This window comes from Artemia franciscana, chromosome 3, assembly GCF_032884065.1.
Source record: "Artemia franciscana chromosome 3, ASM3288406v1, whole genome shotgun sequence".
NCBI classification, from domain to species: domain Eukaryota; kingdom Metazoa; phylum Arthropoda; class Branchiopoda; order Anostraca; family Artemiidae; genus Artemia; species Artemia franciscana.
In genome coordinates this window covers 30329994-30351700 of record NC_088865.1, presented here as the reverse complement: position 1 = coordinate 30351700, position 21707 = coordinate 30329994, and the positions used below count along the sequence as shown (strand labels likewise).

At 37.1% G+C, this 21707-nt stretch overlaps 1 protein-coding gene across 1 annotated transcript in view; it reads left to right on the top strand.

Annotated features, from left to right (window-relative positions):
• Window positions 1–1006: 1006 nt before the first annotated feature.
• The window catches only part of LOC136025140 (uncharacterized), a gene marked incomplete in the record, with an annotated part of 224685 nt that continues 203984 nt past the window's right edge, over window positions 1007–21707 (top strand). The window contains 1 exon segment of the mRNA XM_065700889.1: window positions 1007–1547. Within this exon segment, the coding sequence (XP_065556961.1) occupies window positions 1036–1547 (512 nt within the window).

The window sequence follows — 21707 nt, the reverse complement described above, 5'->3', positions numbered from 1 at the left end:
CTAATCGCCTGAAGTTAGTGTTCTGTGATTAAATTGGTTAAAAACGATAAAACAGAAATTCTGGTTCTTGATTAAGATTTCCAAGAGAGGAATGACAGGACATGTCTTATAGGCAAGGGTAAGGGCTAAGAAACCTTCAGAATCAAACAGTTCGTGGTAACGAACTGTAGTAAGGAGCGACCCGGCTCAATAGTAACCAAAAATCTAAAAAATGGAATTTTGATACCAATAGCTACATCAAAAGAATTGCATTTGAATGCTGGTTTTAAATATATAAGTTTCATCAAGTTTAGTCTTACCCATTAAAAGTTACGAGCCTGAGAAAATTTGCGTTATTTTAGAAAATAGGGGGAAACACCCTTAAAAGTCATAGAATCTTAACGAAAATCACACCATCAGATTCAGCGTATCAGAGAACCCTACTGTAGAAGTTTCGAGCTCCTATCTACAAAAATGTGGAATTTTGCATTTTTTGCCAGAAGGCAGATCACGGATGCGTAAAAAAAAAGCAAACTTTCGCAAGCAAACCGATTAGGGTTCGCGACATTTTTTATTATTAAATAATAGACAATGTAAAATATAATTCAAAATTGAAGCACAATACACTTATTCCCCTCGAAAGGATTTACTTTTAAATCCTTTAAACAGATTTGTTAAGCAAATAGTAAATTATCGTAACTGTTCCTAAGATCAGTTATTACAAAGAAGTTTGATGCAGGCTAAGCCTCCGAGATGTTGAATAAACAAAATACTCTTTTTCTCCAGGGGTTTGGGTTTTCCCCAAGGAAAATATGGCTATCCTTTTAATTTTCGTGCTTACAATTTGAAAAAAAAAATCATCAGACAGTTACTATTTATTTATTCTTACACATCAGAGTAGTGCAGTTATTATGACATCATCTCAGAAATTGTGCCATTTCAAATTCTAACTAACTATATAAGTGCAAGTAATATTACGTCACTTCGTACAAACATCATAACAGTGGGAAAGTTATAACGTCATTTTAGGTATATAAGACGAGTTACTGAGCTAATATGGTTAGTATAAAAATGACTAATGAAGATAAAATGAATGAGGAGCCCGCATTTGTGAGAAAAGGTTTGAAAACTAAATATTTCTCAAAAGAGAAAGCAGATCCTAATTTGAAAGATGAGAAAGGGAGAAAAAGTTCAGACATTGCTGCTGAGGATGATACACTGTATATTTGTCAGCCACTGGCTTACGAGAATGAGGCATATGTGACGGAACCTCTCTTAGAAAAAGGAAAACAAACAGAAAAGCAATACAAACCATTGTTCACACCCAGAAAAGAACAATGTGCTTGTAGGAATATCTCCAACCTTGTAAAGAGCGAGGATCCAAGAACTTTGAAAAACATTCCAGTTTTTGGCAAAAGACCGTCTGCCTGGAAAGTCGTCTACGAAATAAGATACGTACCTCGAAAAGTTGGGAACGAGACAGTTATCAAGCACAAAATTAGAGCGTTTTTCCCTTCTTGGAAGATAACTACAATAATTCGGATAGTTGAAAACAATGAAATTGCAACTTATAAAGTGGTTGAAAACGGTGTTAAGACCACCATCACTGTTGAAAATGGTGTTGTCAAATCCCAAACTGTGTATTGTACGAAGTGTGGTTTCAGGAATAGCTCCGATTTAGCCATTCAGATAAGGTACAACTTGTGTCGTTGTGGTGCAGAAGATTCAACAATTCATAAATTTAACGAATGTTTAAAGTTTAAGTTATCAAAATGTTTCAGTTCAATCTATTCCAGGGCTATCTTAGTGAATTCAATTGATTCTTGGATGGAATGCAATCGAAGGATCCAAGATGGTGAAAGGTGGACAAGGGAGAACGATATACATAAGATACGTTTAAGGTATTAACCAATTGTTATTCCTTTGGAACAACTGAAAAGAGAAAATAAATGAGGATTTAAAATTCAGTATTTCCTCATTTTTGTTAATGACAGTCTTAATTAATTTGGATTTAGTAAATTTATTAAAGAAAAAATATTTAAAATTCATGTTGTTTTCCGAATCCTTCAAATCATCCTTTGGTCTTTTGAAGGCATAAGGATGTTAGTCTACTGTTCATTGTGGTAGTTTCTAATTATTTTGAGTTTAACTTGGCTATTTATTGTAATATCACTTTGTTTTCAGTTTTATTTATTTATTGGTTGTAATTTATGGTAGTTTTCCGCTCGAAAAATTGGGTGACATTATTTGTTCCTCATACTGGCATGGATACAGAGGAAATTGATTTTTCTGTTACAACAGATTTATGGAACCCCCAAGCTTGAATAATTATGGTTCAAAAGACTGAAAACCATTTGTAAGCACAAGACAGATCATGGTTACAGCAGTAGCTTCAATCTAGTAATGAGCAAACCACAGTCCATAATAACTAAAAGTTAAAAAATGTGTTGAAAAAATGGCTAATGAGACAAATTGCCATCTGCCATTGATTTAAGAATGGTAATTACAATTTGCTTCATCTTAAAAGTAAATATTTATTGAAAATAAAAATTTATTGTAATTTGGAAAAAAAAACTGAAGCGTGAAACCTCTTGAAAATGACGTCAGATTGAAATGAAAAATGCACCATTGGAATCAGCATTGTCAAAAACCTTGTATCGGGGAACTGCAGTCTCCCACATTGAACTGTAAGGAAAATCCCTTGTTTGCATAAGTAGTGATGTGTCTCATTTTTTCTTATTTTTTTTTTTTCAGGGCTAGCAGGTACCAGAAAATCATTGAGAGATGTGCAATGGCTCATTTAGAAGCTATTTATCACATCTACGGTCTATTTATAAATTTTGCCACCTACGAGTGCCATATGACACTAAAAACGGCTCTTTTTGTGCCATTTGTCAAGTGGTGGGGCTAGCAGACTACCAGAAACTTGTAGAGAGATCTTTAATAGCCCATATGAAAGCTATTGCTCATATCCACATGCTTTCTAGAAAATCCACCATCTGTAAGTGGCAAATCGGAGTAAAATGGCAATTTTGGTGCCATGTTTCGAGTGGGAAAGCAGGGGTTAGTGGGCTAGCAGAACTTCAAAGAGATGCTCAAAGGCTTATTTAAAAGCTACTATTCATATCTAAGTGCTTTTTATCAATTCTACCATCCGTAAGTGTCATATAAATCATGTCGATTCATCAATAGGAATTAAACACTTGTTAGATGTGTGTAAGACTTCTCAATTACGGCCAAACTGAGACGACCTAGAGCTAGTACAAAATATCTTGAGGAAATGTAGAAGGAATACTTGACGGCTAGAATAGAGGGTAGTCCCATTCTTCTCTGGGATTGGAGTTTAACTAGGACCCTTTCATTCATATCTAGAGTTTGGTCTGGTATTTTTTAAAAGCTTCAGTGGCATTCAAAGCTTCAGTGGCATACAATTGACAGTGATCATTGCAAAGGTCACTGATACATTTGAAAATACCAGAACATATTGCACATGTCCCGTACGATTCTATTTAGAAGCTTAGACGTTTTGTTGGAAAATGGGGAAAAGACAAGTATAATTTAGGCACATTTATTCTGCAGTCGATCAAATTCTTACAGTCAATTCAGTAAAGAAGTCAACTAGGAAAAAGAATGGCAGGGTATGGTTTGTGTTTTTAATTCTTAGGGCTGTGCTTGATGATGATTAATAAAGACTTAATTGGATCTAGGCCTTCAGACATGTTCAAATTGAAGGAAAATTGGTTTACCTTCTTTTGTAATTAAGATAGTATCAAGGGTAGAGCAATCTCTTTCTAGAGTTGTTGTAAGTAGGCTTAGGGGAAAGCAAGGTTCCACAGTTACCCTGATTTTTTTTTTTTTAATGTATCTGAATGATGTAGTTGAAAGGTTCGAGGAAAACTAGACTCTTAATTTTGACGCAAAATCTGACAGCTTAATTTGATGCAGTGCTATTGCTCTATTGTTTCCTGATGAGATTCCGTTGTAAAGAGGCTTTTGGATGTTAGAGGTATACAGATCTACACGAGAAAAAGCTAGTGGTTAATGCTAATGAATCAGTAATCGCGGTTTTTGGGAAAACTGAGAAGGAAAGAAATATAGGTCTGGGATTGAGAGTGAAAATATAACTGTTGTGGATGACTTAATTTGATTTTGGGTGTAGGTTAAAGAAGATTGATGACTAGGTCAAGCATATAGATTTTCTATAGGAAAAGTTTTAAGAGAAAAATAGTGTGGTTTTAGGAATTGGTGTTTTGACTAAATCTTTGCTCTTAAAGTAGTAATTTAGAATTGCCCGAGCCATCAGATCCCCATAGTCATGATTTTTACAGATTATTAGCAAGCTTTTGACTCAGCCAACAGAAGATCTTATAGTTTTTCACGTCTTCGGCTTAAACAATACTTATAAGATTTATAGCATATAGACTTATAACTAACAACCCTTGTTCCCAGGACAGGAGGTTGTATCAACCCTGGGGGCAAGGCCGTATGGAGGGGGTTGGCTAGGGGAGTTTGAACCCCCATGAAATGTTTATGTGATTTGTAAAACGTAACAATAAAGGATATAAACAAATTGTGTGTGCCATTTTTAGTTTTTGTGTGTTCAACCCCCCCCCCCCCCCCCCCTTTCCTCCAAAAATGAAATCCCGAGTAAAACAACCTCTGAAAAAAAACTCATGTATACGGCCTTACCTGGAGGCATCGTTATATGATCTTTTGAACTATTTTCAAGAAAAAATCTATTTTACTTGAAGTACTACTTAAGTAAAATTTTCCATTACTTGTACTTGTAGTTAAGTAAAAACTCTAGGGTGTACTTATTAATTGATACTTAAGTAAGAAAACGAAATACTTATTACTTAAGATACTGTTAATGTACTTATTTTTCAAATACTTTACCTTTGACACGAGAATTTTGTGTGTGTGTGCTTTGGCAATGTACAAGAAAACATCTTTCGATTTAGAGCAAACTCAGATATAGCTCCATGCCCTATTTTTGGATGTGAAATAAGGTATTTATTTTGACGAAAAAAACTATATGATTAACACTTGGTTTAATTTTGTTTAAAAGTTATATAATAAAAAATTGAAATTATTTCACAGTTCACTGGTCGACAGTGAGCTAAAATCCTTTGTTTTGTGCTAATACTGTATTCCCTTTAGGCATATTCTAGCTGGATCCAATGCAGTGGTATTTTGTCAAATTCATTCCAGCAAATTCAGGTATTCAGACGAATCTGACTTCAGGTTTGTCACTCCATTCATAAGTTATAGGCCCTACTAAATTAAAGAAAAACTCCTTTTTACCATTTCATCATCTTCAGGACCATATTATTGGTGAAACTACTGAAGCTATGAATCTTTGCCCATCCAAATGTTGTCTGCAATAAACACGTCTAGGGAATTCTAGCTGGATCCAATGCAGTGTTATTTTATCAAATTCATTCCAGCAAATTCAGGTATTCAGACGAATCTGACTTCAGATTTGTCACTCCATTCATAAGTTATAGGCCCTACTAAATTAAAGGAAACCTCAACTTTCTTAAAACTTGAAAACCTCTCCCCTCGCCCTATTTAAGATAGGGTTTGTGATACCGGTGCTTGATATGAGCCCTGATCTTTGGCATCTTTGGTTTAGTTTTCATTCGGATCTCTTACTCCATTTGCAAGTAATACTAAATTAAAAAGAAAACTTAAATTTTTACAGAAATTCAAACCCACTCATCCTTGTTATATTTGAGCTAGGGTCTTTATCTCAAAACTTGATTTGTGTCAAGGTCTTAGGCCTCTTTGGTTCAATTTTCATTCAGATCCATCACTCCATTCGCAAGTTACTCTGAATTAAAGGAAAAACCGTTTTTAGCAGGTAAAGCCCTCTCCCCCCAGTTCTATTTGAGCTAGGGTCTTCATCTTTAAACTTGATGTGTCTTATGATCCTTGGCACCAAATCCAGCCATCCAAATTTTCATCGAAATCTGACCAGCGGTTCTCCCCCTATACTTGATTACACAGACGGACGGACAGACAGACAGACGGACAGACAGATTTTGCAACGTCTTAGGCCATGTTGGCTCATTGGATCCCAAAAAAGAAAAGAATAGCACATCATCATCTAGGCATCATCACCTATTTGGATAGTGGAAAATATCCATCAAGACAGGTTTTTGAGATCTGTCTGTCTGTCCGCCCGTCTGTGCAGTCGAGTATAGTGGGAGAACTGCCAGTCGGATTTAAAAAAAAAATTGAACTATTTGGATTGAAATTGAGCTTAATTAGGGTGAGAAGGTTTTAAGTGTTAAACAAAATTTGAGTTTTTCATTTAATTCAGTGTAACTTGCAAATGGAGAGATGAATTTCGATGAAAATTGAATAAAGATGCCTAAAAGTATGATATGCATTGAGTTCTGGGATGGAGACCCAAGCTTAATTAGGGCGAGGGGAAGGGGGCTTTAAGTGCTAAAAAAGTATAGTTTTTGTTTGACTCAGTTTAACTTGCGAATGAAGTAATGGATCTCAATGAAAGTCAAGCCAAAGATGCCAAAACCATAAGACGCATAATGTTTGGAGATGAAGACTCTAGCTTAATTAGGGGGAGGGGGCATTTAATTCAGTGTAACTTGCGAGTGGAGTGGCAGATCTCAATAAAGATTGAACCAATGAGGCCTAAAACCATGACAGGCATCAAGTTTTTATATGAAAACCCTAGCTCAAATAGAACAAGGGGGAGTGGGTTTTAAGTGCTGAAAAAAGTCAAGCTTTTTGTAACTTGCGAATAGAGCAACGGATCCAAATGAAAGCTAGACCAAAGATGACTAGGATCAAGGTTCATATCAAGACCCTGATGTCACAGACCCTATGTCAAACAGGGTGAGGGGGGGGGTGGGTTTCAAACCTTAAGAAAGTCGAGTTTTCCCTCAATTTAGTAGGGCCTACAACTACTTCCACCCATGGCTTGCCCAAAGCTTGGAAATAACCCTTTCCCAAAACAAGCCATACTGAAGCCAACCTTCAACCAAATATTCCATCTCCAGAGAAAAATTACTTTGTATGGCACTTGGTATTTACCCAGTGACGCATAGTGATCGCAAATTCTGTCGGTCTTTCAGTCCCGGATTTGCTAGTTTAGGTACTTCCAGACAAGCTAGGACGGTGAAACGTGGCAGGCTTATCATGTACCCAAACCAGATTAAATTAGAAATAGTTGTTTCCCTGATTCGACCATCTGGGGGGAGTGGGGGACGGTTAATTTGGAAAAATTAGAAATAAATTAAGTATTTTTAACTTACGAACGGGTGATCGGATTTTAGTAAAATCTGATATTTAGAAGAATATCATGTCTCAAAGCACTTATTATAAATTCTGACTGGATCAGGTGACACTGGGATTTGGAGGGGGAAACCTAAAATCTTGTAAAATGCTTAGAGTGGTGGGATCGGGATGAGACTTAGTGGGAAAAATAAGCACAAGTCCTAGATACGTGATTGATATAACCAGAACGGATTCAATCTCTTATGGGGAGCTGGGGGGAGGGCTAATTCTGAAAAATTCGAAAACAATGTGGTATTTTTAACTTACTAAGGAGTGATCGAATCTTGAATTTCATTGGATGAAATTCCATATTTAGAAGGACCTCGTAAGTCAGATCTTATGTTTTAAATCCCGGCCGGATCCAGTGTCACTGGGGGTATTTGGAGGGGGGACCTGAAATCTTGGAAAACGCTTAGAGTGGAGAGATCAGGATGAAACTTGGTGGGAAGAATAAGCACAAGTCCTAGATACATGGTTGATATAACCGAAACGGATTCGCTCTTCCTGGGGGAGTTGGAGGGGGTGTTCATTAGAAAAAATTACAAAAATTGAGGTATTTTTAACTTAAGTGCGGGTGACCGTCTGTGAGGTAATTTTGAATTTAATATTTAGAAGGAAGTCATGCATCAGAGTTTTTATTTTTAACCCAGACAAGTTCTGGTGACATTGGGGAAAAAGTTGGAGGGGGAAATCAGAAATCTTGGAAAATGCTCAGAGTGGAGAGATCGGGATGAAACTTGGTAGGTAGAATAAGCAAATGTCGTAGATATATGGATTGACAAAGCCCAATGTCCAGTCTAGATTGACGAAACCGGACTGGATCCACTCTCTTTGAGGGACTTAGGGGGGTCCTTTCCCCGATCCAAACATCTGGGGGGGGGGGAGAAGGGAGAGGAAAAATTAGAAAAAATGAGGTATTTTTAACTTGCCAGTGAGTGATAATATCTTAATGAATTTTGATATTTAAAAGGATCATGTGTCTCAGAGCTCTTATTTTAAATCCCGACCGGCATCAAGCCTCTAATTTTTCTTTTAAATTAATCTATTGATTCTTATAATTTTGCTAGAGCTCATGCCATGCCATATGAGCTTATGGCTCTTCCGACCTTGTCACAAGTGCAATATGAGCTCTTAGCTTTGTTTATTCCTTTTTTCTCAGAAGATTTCCAACTGAGTCTCATGGTTTTTGCCACTTCATGGTGTGAAAACTGCTGCTATAAATAAATAGGTTTTAACTTCTGCAGTTTGACCAGCCGTATGGAATGCGTCTGAATCACCAGCCTTGCTACAGGCCCGTGATTTCATAATATATGTTTGTAGGGAGTTTTACCGACCATTGGAATTGACTACATATCATGTGGCTTGCTTGAGTGAAAACCAGCCAAAGGATATAGATGCCATACATTTTCATAATGCGTTTGAAATTTAACTTGAAAACTTGATGCAGTTTCCTTGTAAAGGTGCTGAGGGCGAGACGTCATCAAAGTGTGAATGAAGACTTCATTTTCATACTCTTCTTTTCTTTCAGCACGCTGACAGCCAGTGACCTTCAACTAGCTGCCAAAAGTGTGGATTTTGTTGCTCCTTTTTTATTGAGCTTTGATTTCTCTTATTAAAAAAGTCTGCAACTGACTCACTTGACAACTTACTTTTAAATTTGAGTTTTTTTTTGCTAAGGTTTTTACTTATTGAATCTGGGAATGAACTACTTTATTACCTTTTATCTGTTTTAAAGCGAATCCAAAGTTTATTTTTCTATTTTCAATATTGTTTCCACCATTCCGACATGTTTCAGAATAACCCTGTATTTTTTCAAATGTGCCAGATTTGACTGAACACTAATCGCCAGAAGTTCAACTCTATTTGCACTGTGTTAATCCTGTCATGTGATCTGTCTGATCCAATCTGGAGTTTTTCGACTGCACCTAATTGTTCTGATAATCATTTCCTATCAAACTGTTGTGTTGAAAATTGGCTCAGATTATTTTTTGGACTTCGTTGGGTGTATACCAGCCAAACAAGGGAAAACAATATTTTCAATATTTTCCCCATCATTCCCACATGTTTCAGAATAACCCTGTATTTTTTCAGACGTGCCAGATTTGATTGAACATTAATCGCCACAAGTTCAACTCTGTGTGCACTGTGTTAATCCTGTCATGTGATCTGTCTGATGCAATCAGGAGTTTTTTGACTTCACTTAATTGTTTTGATAGTCGTTTCCTTTCAAGCCGTTGTGTTGAAAATTGGTTCAGATTATTTTTTGGACTTCGTTGGGTGTGTACCAACCAAACAAGAGAAAATATTTTCAATATTTTCAGTGCGCGTAGAGAACTCTACGTGCACTGTGTTAATCCTGTCATGTGATCCGTCTGATCCAATCAGGAATTTCTTTTGACTGCGCTTAATTGTTTTGATAGTCTTTTCCTTTCAAGCCGTTGTGTTGAAAATTAGTTAAAGATTATTTTTTTGGACTTCGTTGGGTGTGTACCAGCCAAACAAGGGAAAACAATATTTTCAATATTGTTAAGATTATTTTTTTGGACTTCGTTGGTTGTGTACCAGCCAAACAAGGGAAAACAATATTTTCAGTATTTTTTCCACCATTCTCACATGTTTCAGAATAACCCTGTATTTTTTCAAACGTGGCAGATTTTATTGAACACTAATCGCCTGAAGTTAGTGTTCTGTGATTAAATTGGTTAAAAACGATAAAACAGAAATTCTGGTTCTTGATTAAGATTTCCAAGAGAGGAATGACAGGACATGTCTTATAGGCAAGGGTAAGGGCTAAGAAACCTTCAGAATCAAACAGTTCGTGGTAACGAACTGTAGTAAGGAGCGACCCGGCTCAATAGTAACCAAATGGAATTTTGATACCAATAGCTACATCAAAAGAATTGCATTTGAATGCTGGTTTTAAATATATAAGTTTCATCAAGTTTAGTTATACCCATTAAAAGTTACGAGCCTGAGAAAATTTGCGTTATTTTAGAAAATACGGGGAAACACCCTTAAAAGTCATAGAATCTTAACGAAAATCACATCATCAGATTCAGCGTATCAGAGAACCCTACTGTAGAAGTTTCGAGCTCCTATCTACAAAATGTGGAATTTTGCATTTTTTGCCAGAAGGCAGATACCGGATGCGTGTTTATTTTATTTTTTTTTTTTCCCAGGGGTGATCGTATCGACCCAGTTGTCCTAGAATGTTGCAAGAGGGCTCATTCTAACGGAAATGAAAAGTTTTAGTGCCCTTTTTAAGTGACCAAAAAAATTGGAGGGCACCTAGGCCCCCTCCCACGCTAATTATTTTCCCAAAGTCAACGGATCAAAATTCTGAGATAGCCATTTTATTCAGCGTAGTCGAAAAACTTTATAACTATGTCTTTGGGGACGACTTACTCCCCCACAGTCCCCGTGGGAGGGGCAACAAGTTACAAACTTTGACCTGTGCTTACATATAGTAATGGTTATTGGGAAGTATACAGGCGTTTTCAGGAGGATTTTTTTGGTTGGGGGGAGGGGTTGAGAAGAGGGAGATACGCTGGGGGAACTTTACATCGAGAATTTGTAATGGGAGAAGAAATTTTCCATGAAGGGAGAGCAGGATTTACTAGTATTATTTAAAAAAAAACAATTAAAAAATAAATGTGAAAAAGCTTTTTCAGCTGGAAGTAAGGAACAGCAATAAAACTTAAAACAAACAGAAATTATTACCCATATGAGGGGCTCACCTCCTTCTAATACCTCGCTCTTTACGCTAAAGTATTTTTAGTAATTTCAACTATTTATTCTACGGCTTTTGTGATTCAGGGGTCATTCTTAATGACTTGGGACGAAATTTAAGCTTTAGTGTAAAGAGCGAGGTACTGGCGATGGGGCAAATCCCCTCATATATGTAATAAAAACATGAGAATACAAAAGTTCTTTACGTAAGCTAATTTATAAGTTACGTAAATCTTTTACCAATAAAAAGATTCGTAAAAAATTAAAAGTTCTAGTTGCCTTTTTGAATAACCAAAAAATCGGAGGGCAACTAGGCTTCGTCCCCCGCTCTTTTTTTCCAAAATCATTCGATCAAAATTATGAGAAAGCCATTTACCCCAAAAAAAAAAAAAAAAAATGCAAATTTTGTTTTGATTATTCCTCTGCGGAGAGCCAAAATCAAAACATGTATTGATTCAAAAACGTTCAGAAATTAAATAAAAAAAAACAAGTTTTTTTAACTGAAAGTAAGGAGCGACATTAAAACTTAAAACGCACAGAAATTACTTCGTATATGAAAGAGACTGCTTCCTCATCAACGCCCCGCTCTTTACGCTAAAGTTTTTTACTGTTTTAAAAAGAAGAATTGAGAGAAAGAGTCAAACTTTAGCGTAAAGAGCGGGGCGTTGATGAGGAAGCAGCCTCTTTCATATACGAAGTAATTTCTGTGCGTTTTAAGTTTATATATATATATATATATATATATATATATATATATATATATATATATATATATATATATATATATATATATATATATATATATATATATATATATATATATATATATATTATATATATATATGTAAGTAAGACGGCACTAGACCCTTAAGGTCCAAACCGGCGGTGCTTATCTCCGTTTCATGGCCCTTCAGCCAGGAAGGGCAATGGGTGGTTGGGGGCCAACCATCCTGTACTTTATATATAGAATATACATACATATAATAAATACTTCAAGTAGTACTTGAAGTACTACTGAAGTACAATTTTGGCAAGTACTTGGTACTTGATACTTAAGTAAGAATTTTTAAAATACTTATTACTTGATATTTAAGTAAAATAACAATAAGTACCAAATACTTGACAGTATTTGTTGCAGCACTGCTACCAACCTTTCCATATGAACCTTATATGACCTACGGACATAACTTTCAATTCTTACCCTCGAAATCTGGGGGGTTATGTTAATCTTGGAGGTATTATTATATTATCTTTGGACTATTTTGGACGAAATTGATTTTGCATAATTTTGATCTGATACACTTAGGGAAAAGACGGTGCAGGGGACGAGGGGGGTTAAATGACCTACCCTTTCATAAAAAAACTTATATGTTCACAATGGGCAACTAACATAAAAAAACAGTCTTTGCCCCTAGGGCTGGGGTAAAGGTAAAACCGAAACCATAATTATTTGACATATGGACTAGTATGAAGAAAATGGCCATTTCAAAATTATGATCGGAAGCATTTGAGAAAAAATGGTGTGGGGAGGGGGGACTAGTTGCCTTCCAATCGCTCTTAACTCGTAAAAAGGGAACTACAACTTTTAATTTAATATCGAATAAGCCTTTTCCAAAGTCTATGCGTCCACCCATCCCATAAGAACATTATGTACTAACAATTGACAGTTGCTTAACCCAAGGAGCCGTGGAAGGGATTGTGAACCTAAGAGGTATAGTTACTTGGAGTAAATATATGAGCAGTCCACTGCATATCCCGAAAATTCTGTGCCTGTGTCATAGCGGCTGTTTGCTTGTCTTTCTCTCTGTGTCACAGTGGCCGTTTGCTCGTCTCTCTCTCTGTGCCTGCGTTTGAGTCGGTGTTTGCTTGTCTCTGTGTCTCTCTTTGCGTGTTTTGTGTCTGAGTCTGCATGTTTGTATATATTTTTTTTTCTCTCTCTCTCTTTTGCTGCGTGTCTAAGTGGCAGTTTGCTTGTCTCTTTGTCTATCTTTGTGTGTTTTTGTGTCTAACCTGTATGATTGTATGTGTTTATGCCTCTATATCTATCTGTGCCTGTTAGTCTCTAGTGGATATTTGTCTCTGTGTCTGTCTTTGAGTGTCTTATTAAGTGCGTTTGTATGTGTTTTTGTCTCTCTCTCTCTCTCTCGCTCTTTCTGCACCTTTGTGTCTGAGTGACTGTTTCCTTGTCTCACTCTCTCTTTGCCTATGTGCGTGACTGGGTGTTTGCTTGTCCCTGTGTCTGTCTTTTTGTGTTTGTGTGTCTGACTGTGTATTTGTACGTGTTTCTGTCTTTCTGTCTCCCCTCGCTTGTATGTCTCAGTGGCTGTTTGCTTGTCTTTCTCTCTCTGTGCCTGTGTGTCTGAGCGGGTGTTTGCTTGTCTCTTTGTCTATCTTTGTGTGTTTTTGTGTGACTATGTGTTTTCTCTCTCTCTCTCTCTCTCTCTCTTAGTAACTGTGTGTCTCAGTGGGCATTTGCTTGTCTTGTGTCTGTATTTGTGTGTTTATGTGTCTGACTTTGTGTTTTTGTATGGGTCCCTCTCTCTCCCTCTGTGCATTTTTGCATAAGGGGTCGTTTGCTTGTCTTGCTCTCTCTCTCTCTCTGCCCAAGTGTCTGAGTGGGTGTTTGCTTGTCTCTGTCCTTGTGTGTGACTTCGTGAGTTTGTGTGTGTTTCTCTCTCTCTCTCTCCCCTCTCTCTCTTTCTCTCTGTGCCTGTGTTTCGGAGTGGTTTGCTTTTCTCTGTCTCTAGCTTTGTGTGTTTATTTGTCTGACTCTGTATGTTTGTACATAAAAACTATAAGAAACCAAACGTCTAAATAAAACACAAACCTAAAACGTCTCTGTGCTTTTAGTCTGACTGGATGTTTGCTTGTCTCTGTGTCTGTCTTTTTGTGTTCGTCTGTCTGACTCTGTTTGTTTGATGTGTTTTAGACCTTTATTTTCTCGGTGCCTTTGTGTCTGAGCAACTGTTTGATTCTCTCTCTCTCTCTCTCTCTCTCTGTGCCTTTGTGTCTGAGCGGGTGTTTGCTTGTTTCTGTATCTGTCTATGTGTGTCTGACTCTGTGGGTTTGTATGTGTTTGTCTCTCTCTCTGTGTTTCTGTGTGTCCGGAGTGGATGTTTGCTTGTATCTCTTTCTCTCTGTGCCTGTGTGACTCAGCCGGTGTTTGCTTGTCTCTGTGTCTGTCTTTTTGTGTTTATCTGTGTTTTTTTCTGTCTCTCTCAATGTGCCTGTGTGTCAGGCCGTCTGTTTCCCTATCTATATGGATTTTTGAAAAAATCCAGCTCATCTCTCTCAGACTTTGGTAAAAACCCTGCTTACGTATCTCAGACTCTAATTAACCCCATATGAGCCCGCTGATAGTACCTATGTCTCTAAAACTTCCTTTTCTTACATCTCCAACTTTTTATTAAGCTTTCTAAACGTTCAAATCGCTTGTGTATCCTAAATATAATGAAAACATAACAAAGTAACGAGTAAAATATTTTTATTGAAGTAATGGTATGTAGAATATCATAATGAAAAATGAATGTTTTGAATCCTTTCCATAAAATACTTCATTATGTTTTTCCTTGTTTCTCGTTTAGTAAGGACTGGGGTTTGCTTTTTACAAGGCTAGAGATATTCCTACAAGCACATTGTTCTTTTCTGGGTATGAGAAATTTTATATGTTTCTTTTCTGTTTGTTTTTCTTTTTCTTAGAGAGGTTTCGTCGCATATGTCTTATTCTCGTAATTTAAAACATCTATATTTGCATCATTTGAAACCAGTGGCTGACAAATACACAGTCTACCATCTTCAGCAGCAATAGGTGAATCTTTTCTCCATTTTCCGTCCTTCAAATTAGGATCTGCTCTCTCTTGTAAGAAATATTCAGTTTTCAAAATTTTTCTCACAAATATGGGTTCCTTATTCATTGGTAATTTTTGTTTATTAAAAAATGAACTAACATCATTTTTATACAATCCTAATAAGGGGTGTTAATGCCAGAGGTGCCTCTCAGCCAATTGGACAATCTGTCTTGGCTTTTTCTACAATTAGCCATGACTTGATGAACACAATTATACAATTTTAATTCAAAATAACGTCATAACTTTCCTACTTTTATGATGTTTGCACAAAGTGATTGCACTTACATATTTAGTTAGAATCTGAAATGGTACAATTTCTGATATGGTGTTACAATAACTTAACTACTCTGATGTGTTGGAATAAATAAATAGCAACGTCTTATGATTTTTTCTAAATTATAAGCATGAAAATTGAATGCTTAGCCATAGTTTCCCTAGGGGAAAACTTACACCCTTGGGGAAAGAGTATTTTGTTTTTTTTGAACATCTTGGAGGCTCAGGCTGTATCAAATTTCTTTGTAATAACTGATCTTAGGAACAGTTTCGATAATTTACTATTTTATTACCAAATCTATTTAACTCGTCTTCGATTTAGATCGTAAGAAATTTCTTATTTTCTGGGGCGTTACTAGCTAAAATGTTTAGGCGGGGGATGGATTTTTACGATTGGTTGGCCTTTTTTACTGACTTTTTTTTTTTACTAATAATTAGCGTAACGCCGGTTTGGAATACTAAACTGAAGAGCACAGTTAAGCCCAAAGAGTTATATAGCTTGAAGAAGGATGACCCCTTGGTCTGTTTTCTCGTGCAAAGGATGTGTTAGATGTCTTTTCTTGCCCAGATGTCTTTTTCTTTTCTTGCCTCTTCTCTTTTTGCAATCACCAGATCAAGCTGTTCAGTCTGAAGCTTTTGTGCAAGAACCTTTGTATTCAACAAGACTAGGCGTATACCAAGCGTGGTGCGATGCGGAACCTTGGCTTGTATTTTTATTATCTTGCCCGTTTTTTTTTTATATTAGCTCTTTGAGAACTTAAACAATGGTATCAAAGCTGGTCCACCACGCTATCAAACTCACTGACCTAAACGCCCATCTTATAGTTGACAGATTCTTAGGCTTCAGTGCTCCCAACTGATCGTATATATGCAATATGCAAATTCCTTTAATTTAAGTCTTCAAAAAAAATGTGGGGTTCCAGAAAGATTTCAAACTTTTTTCAGAATATGGGGGGAATACTGCAGGCGTGTTTCACAATAAGATTATGTTTGTTAGCTATGAATCAAATTTAGCGTACTTGCCTTTCCAGTTCGGCTGATGTTTGTTTCTGGGCACCCTGTAGAATACCATACAATGTTGGTTGTATACTCTAGGTAATACTTATTCCAATTCCTATTGGAATTCAGCTAACGAAATATTTTTTCTTCTTCATGTTTTAACTTCGTTTTATCAACTCCCTGTGTATCATAGGGTCAACAATTCTTTTTTGCATCTTTTCTTCTGACTCATCCTGATTCCTACTAAACAATCTTAATGGGCATACTATCAGACCTAGCCACTGACCGAATTTCAAAATCCATAAAACAGAACATAAAAGAGACATATCTTCTAAAATATAATCGAAAATGCTTTGAAATCTCCCTGGAAAACATTAGGTCTATCCCCCCTTCACCCTCCACAACCTCATCCTCACCATTCTCCTTACAACAAAACTCTAGTAGATGTCCGTCCTATTTATTTCTTTTTTACTAAGGTATCCCTTACTTGTCCTTTGTGGGATCTGAATTTAAAAAAATCCTAAATTGTTTCCGGCTGTACATCCTTTAAGATACACCCATCCGTAGAAGCCCTCCCGAGACAAGCCAGCATTGGGGAAAAGCCTTCCAAAAATAGAAATAAATCGTCAGAAAAACATGTCTTAAATTCACAAGTCTCCTAAAAAAGAAAACTAGTATTTATCTTTTTCGGAGAATGAGCTTCATTTCGGACTGAAATGTACCAAGGAAAAAATAATATGAAATTGTGACATTTCAAACAGTTCGTGGTAACGAACTGTAGTAAGGAGCGACCCGGCTCAATAGTAACCGAAACTCCAAAAAATGGAATTTCGATACTAATAATTACATCAAAAGATTTGCATTTTAATGCTGATATATAATATATAATATATGATTAAATTTATAAGTTTCATCAAAATCAGTTATACCTATCAAAAGTTATGAGCCTGAGAAAATTTGCCTCATTTTAGAAAATAGGGGGAAACACCCCCTTAAAAGTCATACAATCTTAACAAAAATAACACCATCAGATTCAGCGTATCAGAGAACCTTATTGTAGAAGTTTCAAGCTCTTATCTACAAAAATGTGGAATTTCGCATTTTTTGCCAGAAGACAGATCACGGATGCGTTTTTTTTTTTTTTTCCAGGGGTGATCGTATCGACTGAGTGGTCCTAGAATGTCGCGAAAGGGCTCATTCTAACGTAAATTAAAAGTTCTAGTCCCCTTTTTAAGCGACCAAAAAGTTGGAGGGCACCTAGGCCCCCTCCCCCGCTCATTTTTCCCAAAAGTCACCAGATCAAAATTCTGAGATAGCCATTTTATTCACCATAGTCGAAACGCCAAATAACTATGTCTTTAGTGACGACTTACTCCCCTGCAGTCCCCGTGAGAGGGGCTGCAAGTTACAAACTTTGACCTGTGTTTACATATAGTAATGATTACTGGGAAGTGTACACACGTTTTCAGGGTGATTTTTTTTGGTTTAGGGGAGAGAGTTGACGGGGGGGGGGGGGTTAATTGGGAGGATATTTCCATAGAGAAACTTCTCATGAGGGAAGAGAATTTCAATGAAGAGGGCGCAGGATTTTCTAGCATTACTTGAAAAAACAAGGAAAAAAAATATGAAAAGTTTTTTCTACTAGAAGTAAGGAGCAGCATTAAAACTTAAAACGAACAAAAATTATTACTTATATGAGGGGTTTACCTCCTCGTAATACCTCACTCTTTACGCTAAAGTATTTTTAGTAATTTCAACTATTTATTCTACGGCCTTTGTGATTCAGAGGTCATTCTTAAGGAATTGGGACAAGATTTCAGCTTTAGTGTAAAGAGCGAGGTATTGACGACGGTTGAACCCCCTCATAAACGCAATAAAAACATACGAATATAGAAGTTCGTTACGTAAGTTAATTCGTAAGCTACGTATATTTTTTACCAATGAAAACGTTTGTAAAAAATTAAAGGTTCTAGTTGCTTTTTTAAGTAATCCAAAAATTGGAGAGCAACTAGGCCACCTCCCTCACTCCTTTTTCTCAAAATCTTCCGATTAATTGCAATTAATTAATATGCAAATTTCGTTTTAGTTATGTACATGCGGAGATTCAAGATCAAAACATACATCAATTCAAAAACGTCCAGAAATTAAAAAAAAAAACAAGTTTTTTTAAATGAAAGTAAGGAGCAACATTAGAATTTAAAACAAACAGAAATTACTCCGTATATGAAAGGGGCTTTTCCTCCTCAATGCCCCGCTCTTTACGCTAAAGTTTCTTACTGTTTTAAAAATAGAGTTAAGAGAAAGAGTCAAACTTTAGCGTAAAGAGCGAGGCGATGAGGAGGAAAAGTCCCCTTCGAGTAATTTCTGTTCGTTTTATGTTTTAATGTTGCTCCTTACTTTCATTTAAAAAAACTTGTTTTTATGGCACTTGGTATTAACCAAGTGACATATAGCAGTCGCCAATTCTGTCGGTCCCGGTTTTGCTACTTTAGGCACTTCCAGGTAAGCTAGGACGATGAAATTTGGCAAGCGTATCAGGGACCGGACCAGAATAAATTAGAAATAGTCATTTTCCCGATTTGACCATCTGGGGGGGGGGGGGGAGTGGGGGCCCGGTTAATTCGCAAAAAATAGAAAAAATGAAGTATTTTTAACTTATCAGCGGGTGATTGGATCTTAATGAAATTTGATGTTTGGAATGATATTGTGTCTCAGAGCTCTTATTTTAAATCCCGACCGGATCTGATGACATTGGGGGGAGTTAGAGGGGGGAAACCTAAAGTCCCGGTTTTGCTACTTTAGGCACTTCCAGGTAAGCTAGGACGATGAAATTTGGCAAGCGTATCAGGGACCGGACCAGATTAAATTAGAAATAGTCGTTTTCCCGATTTGACCATCTTGGCCAGTTAATTCGGAAAAAATAGAAAACATGAAGTATTTTTAACTTATGAGCAGGTGATTGGATCTTAATGAAATTTGATGTTTGGAATGATATTGTGTCTCAGAGCTCTTATTTTAAATCCCGACTGGGTCTGATGGCATTGGGGGGAGTTGGAGGGGGGGGGAAACCTAAAATCTTGGAGAACACTTAGAGTGGAGGGATCGGGATGAAACGTGATGGGAAAAATAAGCGCAAGTCCCAGATATATGATTGACATAATCGGAACTGATTTGCTCTCTTTGGGGTAGTTTGGGGGGGGGGGGAGTAATTCTTAAAAATTAGAAAAATGAGGTATTTTCAACTTACGAACGAGTGATCGGATCTCAATGAAATTTGATGTTTAGAAGGATATCGTGTCTTAAAGCTCTTATTTTAAATCCCGACCGGATCTGGTGATGGGGGCGGGGAGTTGGGAGGGGGAAACCTAAAACTTGTAAAACACTTAGAGTGGAGGGATCGGGATGAAACATGGTGGGAAAAACAAACACAAGTCCGAGATAGATGATTGACATAAACGGAACGGATCCGCTCTCTTTTGGGTAGTTGGAGGGGGGATTTCTGAAAAATAAAAAAAATGAGGTATTTTTAACTTACGAACGGGTGATCGGATCTCAATGAAATTTCATATTTAGAAGGATATCGTGGCTCAGAGCTCTTATTTTAAACCCGACCGGATCTGGTGACATTGGGGGGGGGGGGGAGTTGGGAGGGAGAAACCTAAAAATTGGAAAACACTTAGAGTGGAGGGATCGGGATGAAACTTGGTGGAAAAAAAACACGAGTCCTAGATACATGATTGACATAACCAGAACGGATCCGCTCTCTTTGGGGTAGTTGGGGGGGGGGGTTAATTCTGAAAAATTAGAAAAAATGAGGCATTTTTAACTTACGAACGGATGATTGGATATCCATGAAATTTGATTTTTAGAAGGATATCGTGTCTCAAAGCTCTTATTTTAAATCCTGACCGGATCTGGTGACACTGGGGGAAGTTTGGGGTGGGGAAACCTAAAATGATGGGAAACGCTTAGATTGGAGGGATTGGGATGAAACTTGGTTGGAAAAATAAGCAGAAGTCTTGCATATGTGATTTACATAATTGGAACGGATCCGCTCAATTGCGGGGGGGGGGTAATTCTGAAAAATAAGAAAAATGATGTATTTTTAACTTACGAAGGAGTGATCGGATCTTCATGAAACTTCATATTTAGAAGGACCTCGTAACTCCGATATCTTATTTTAAATCTCAACCGGATCAAGCGTAATTGGGGGGGGGGCAGCTGGGGGGACCGGAAATCTTAGAAAATACTTAAAGCGGTGAGATCAGGATGAAACTGGATGGGAAGAATAGAAACCTGTCTAAGATACGTGACTGACATAACTGGACCGGATCTGCTCTCTTTGGTGGAATTGGCGGGGGGGGGGTAATTTTGAAAATTGAGGTATTTGTAACTTACGAAAGGGTGACCAGATCTGAATGAAATTTGATATTTAGAAGGATCTTGTGCTTTAAAGTTCTAATTTCACATTCCGACCAGATCCTGTGACATTCGGGGGAGTTGGAGGGCGGAACCGGAATTCTTGGAAAACATGAAAATTGGAGTATTTATATCTTGCGAATAGATGATCGGATCGTAATGAAATTTGATTTTTAGAAGGAATTCATGTCTCAGAGCTCTTATTTCAAATCCCGACCAGATCTTTTGACATTGTGGGGATTTGGAGGGGGAAATCTTGGAAAAACACTTGGAGTGTAGGAATCGGGATGAAGCTTGGTGGATAGAATAAACAAATGTCCTTGATACGTAATTGACAGAATCGTACTGGATTCACTCTCTTTGGGGGAGTTGGGGGGAGGGGTTCAGTGATTTGGAGAGTTCGGTGCTTCTGGACGTGCTAGGGCGATGAAAATTGGTAGGCGTGTCAGGGAGCTGCACAATTTGACTTGATAAAGTCGTTTTCCCAGATTCGACCATCTGGGGGGCAAAAGGGAGAGGAAAAATTAGAAAAAATTAGGTATTTATAACTTACGAGTGGGTGATCGGATCTTAATGAGTTTTGATATTTAGAAGGACTTTGTGACTCAGAGCTTTATTTTAAATACTGACCGGCATTAAGCCTCTTATTTTCCTTTTAAATCAATCTATTGATTCATAGAATTTTGCTAGAGCTCATACCATATGATCTCTTGGCTCTTAGCTCTTCTCGCCTCGTCACAAGTGCCATATGAGCTCTTAGCTCTTGTTTTTTTATTTAATTTATTCTCAGGCAAACTAAGTTAACAAATGCACTGTCAAATCTTTAAATAGCTTCACCCTTATTGCTAGCTTCAAAACTGAAATATGTGCATCCATTACCGATTTTTATTTTTTTTACATATTTCTGTACTCACCAAAACAATAATGTTCATCGTGATCAAAGAAAATGGGATAAAACACCCCATAAATGGACTGCAACCTTGATGAAAACTATGTTTAGCTTGTCCAAGTAACGAAAAGGGTGATGCGAGGAAAAGTGTTTCGTATTCTATTCCAAAATGCCAAAATAGGGCCAAAATGCCATCGAGTGAAAATTCTGAGGTAGCCAGTTGTTTTTATACTTATTGACAGGCTATATGGATACCCTAAAATTTT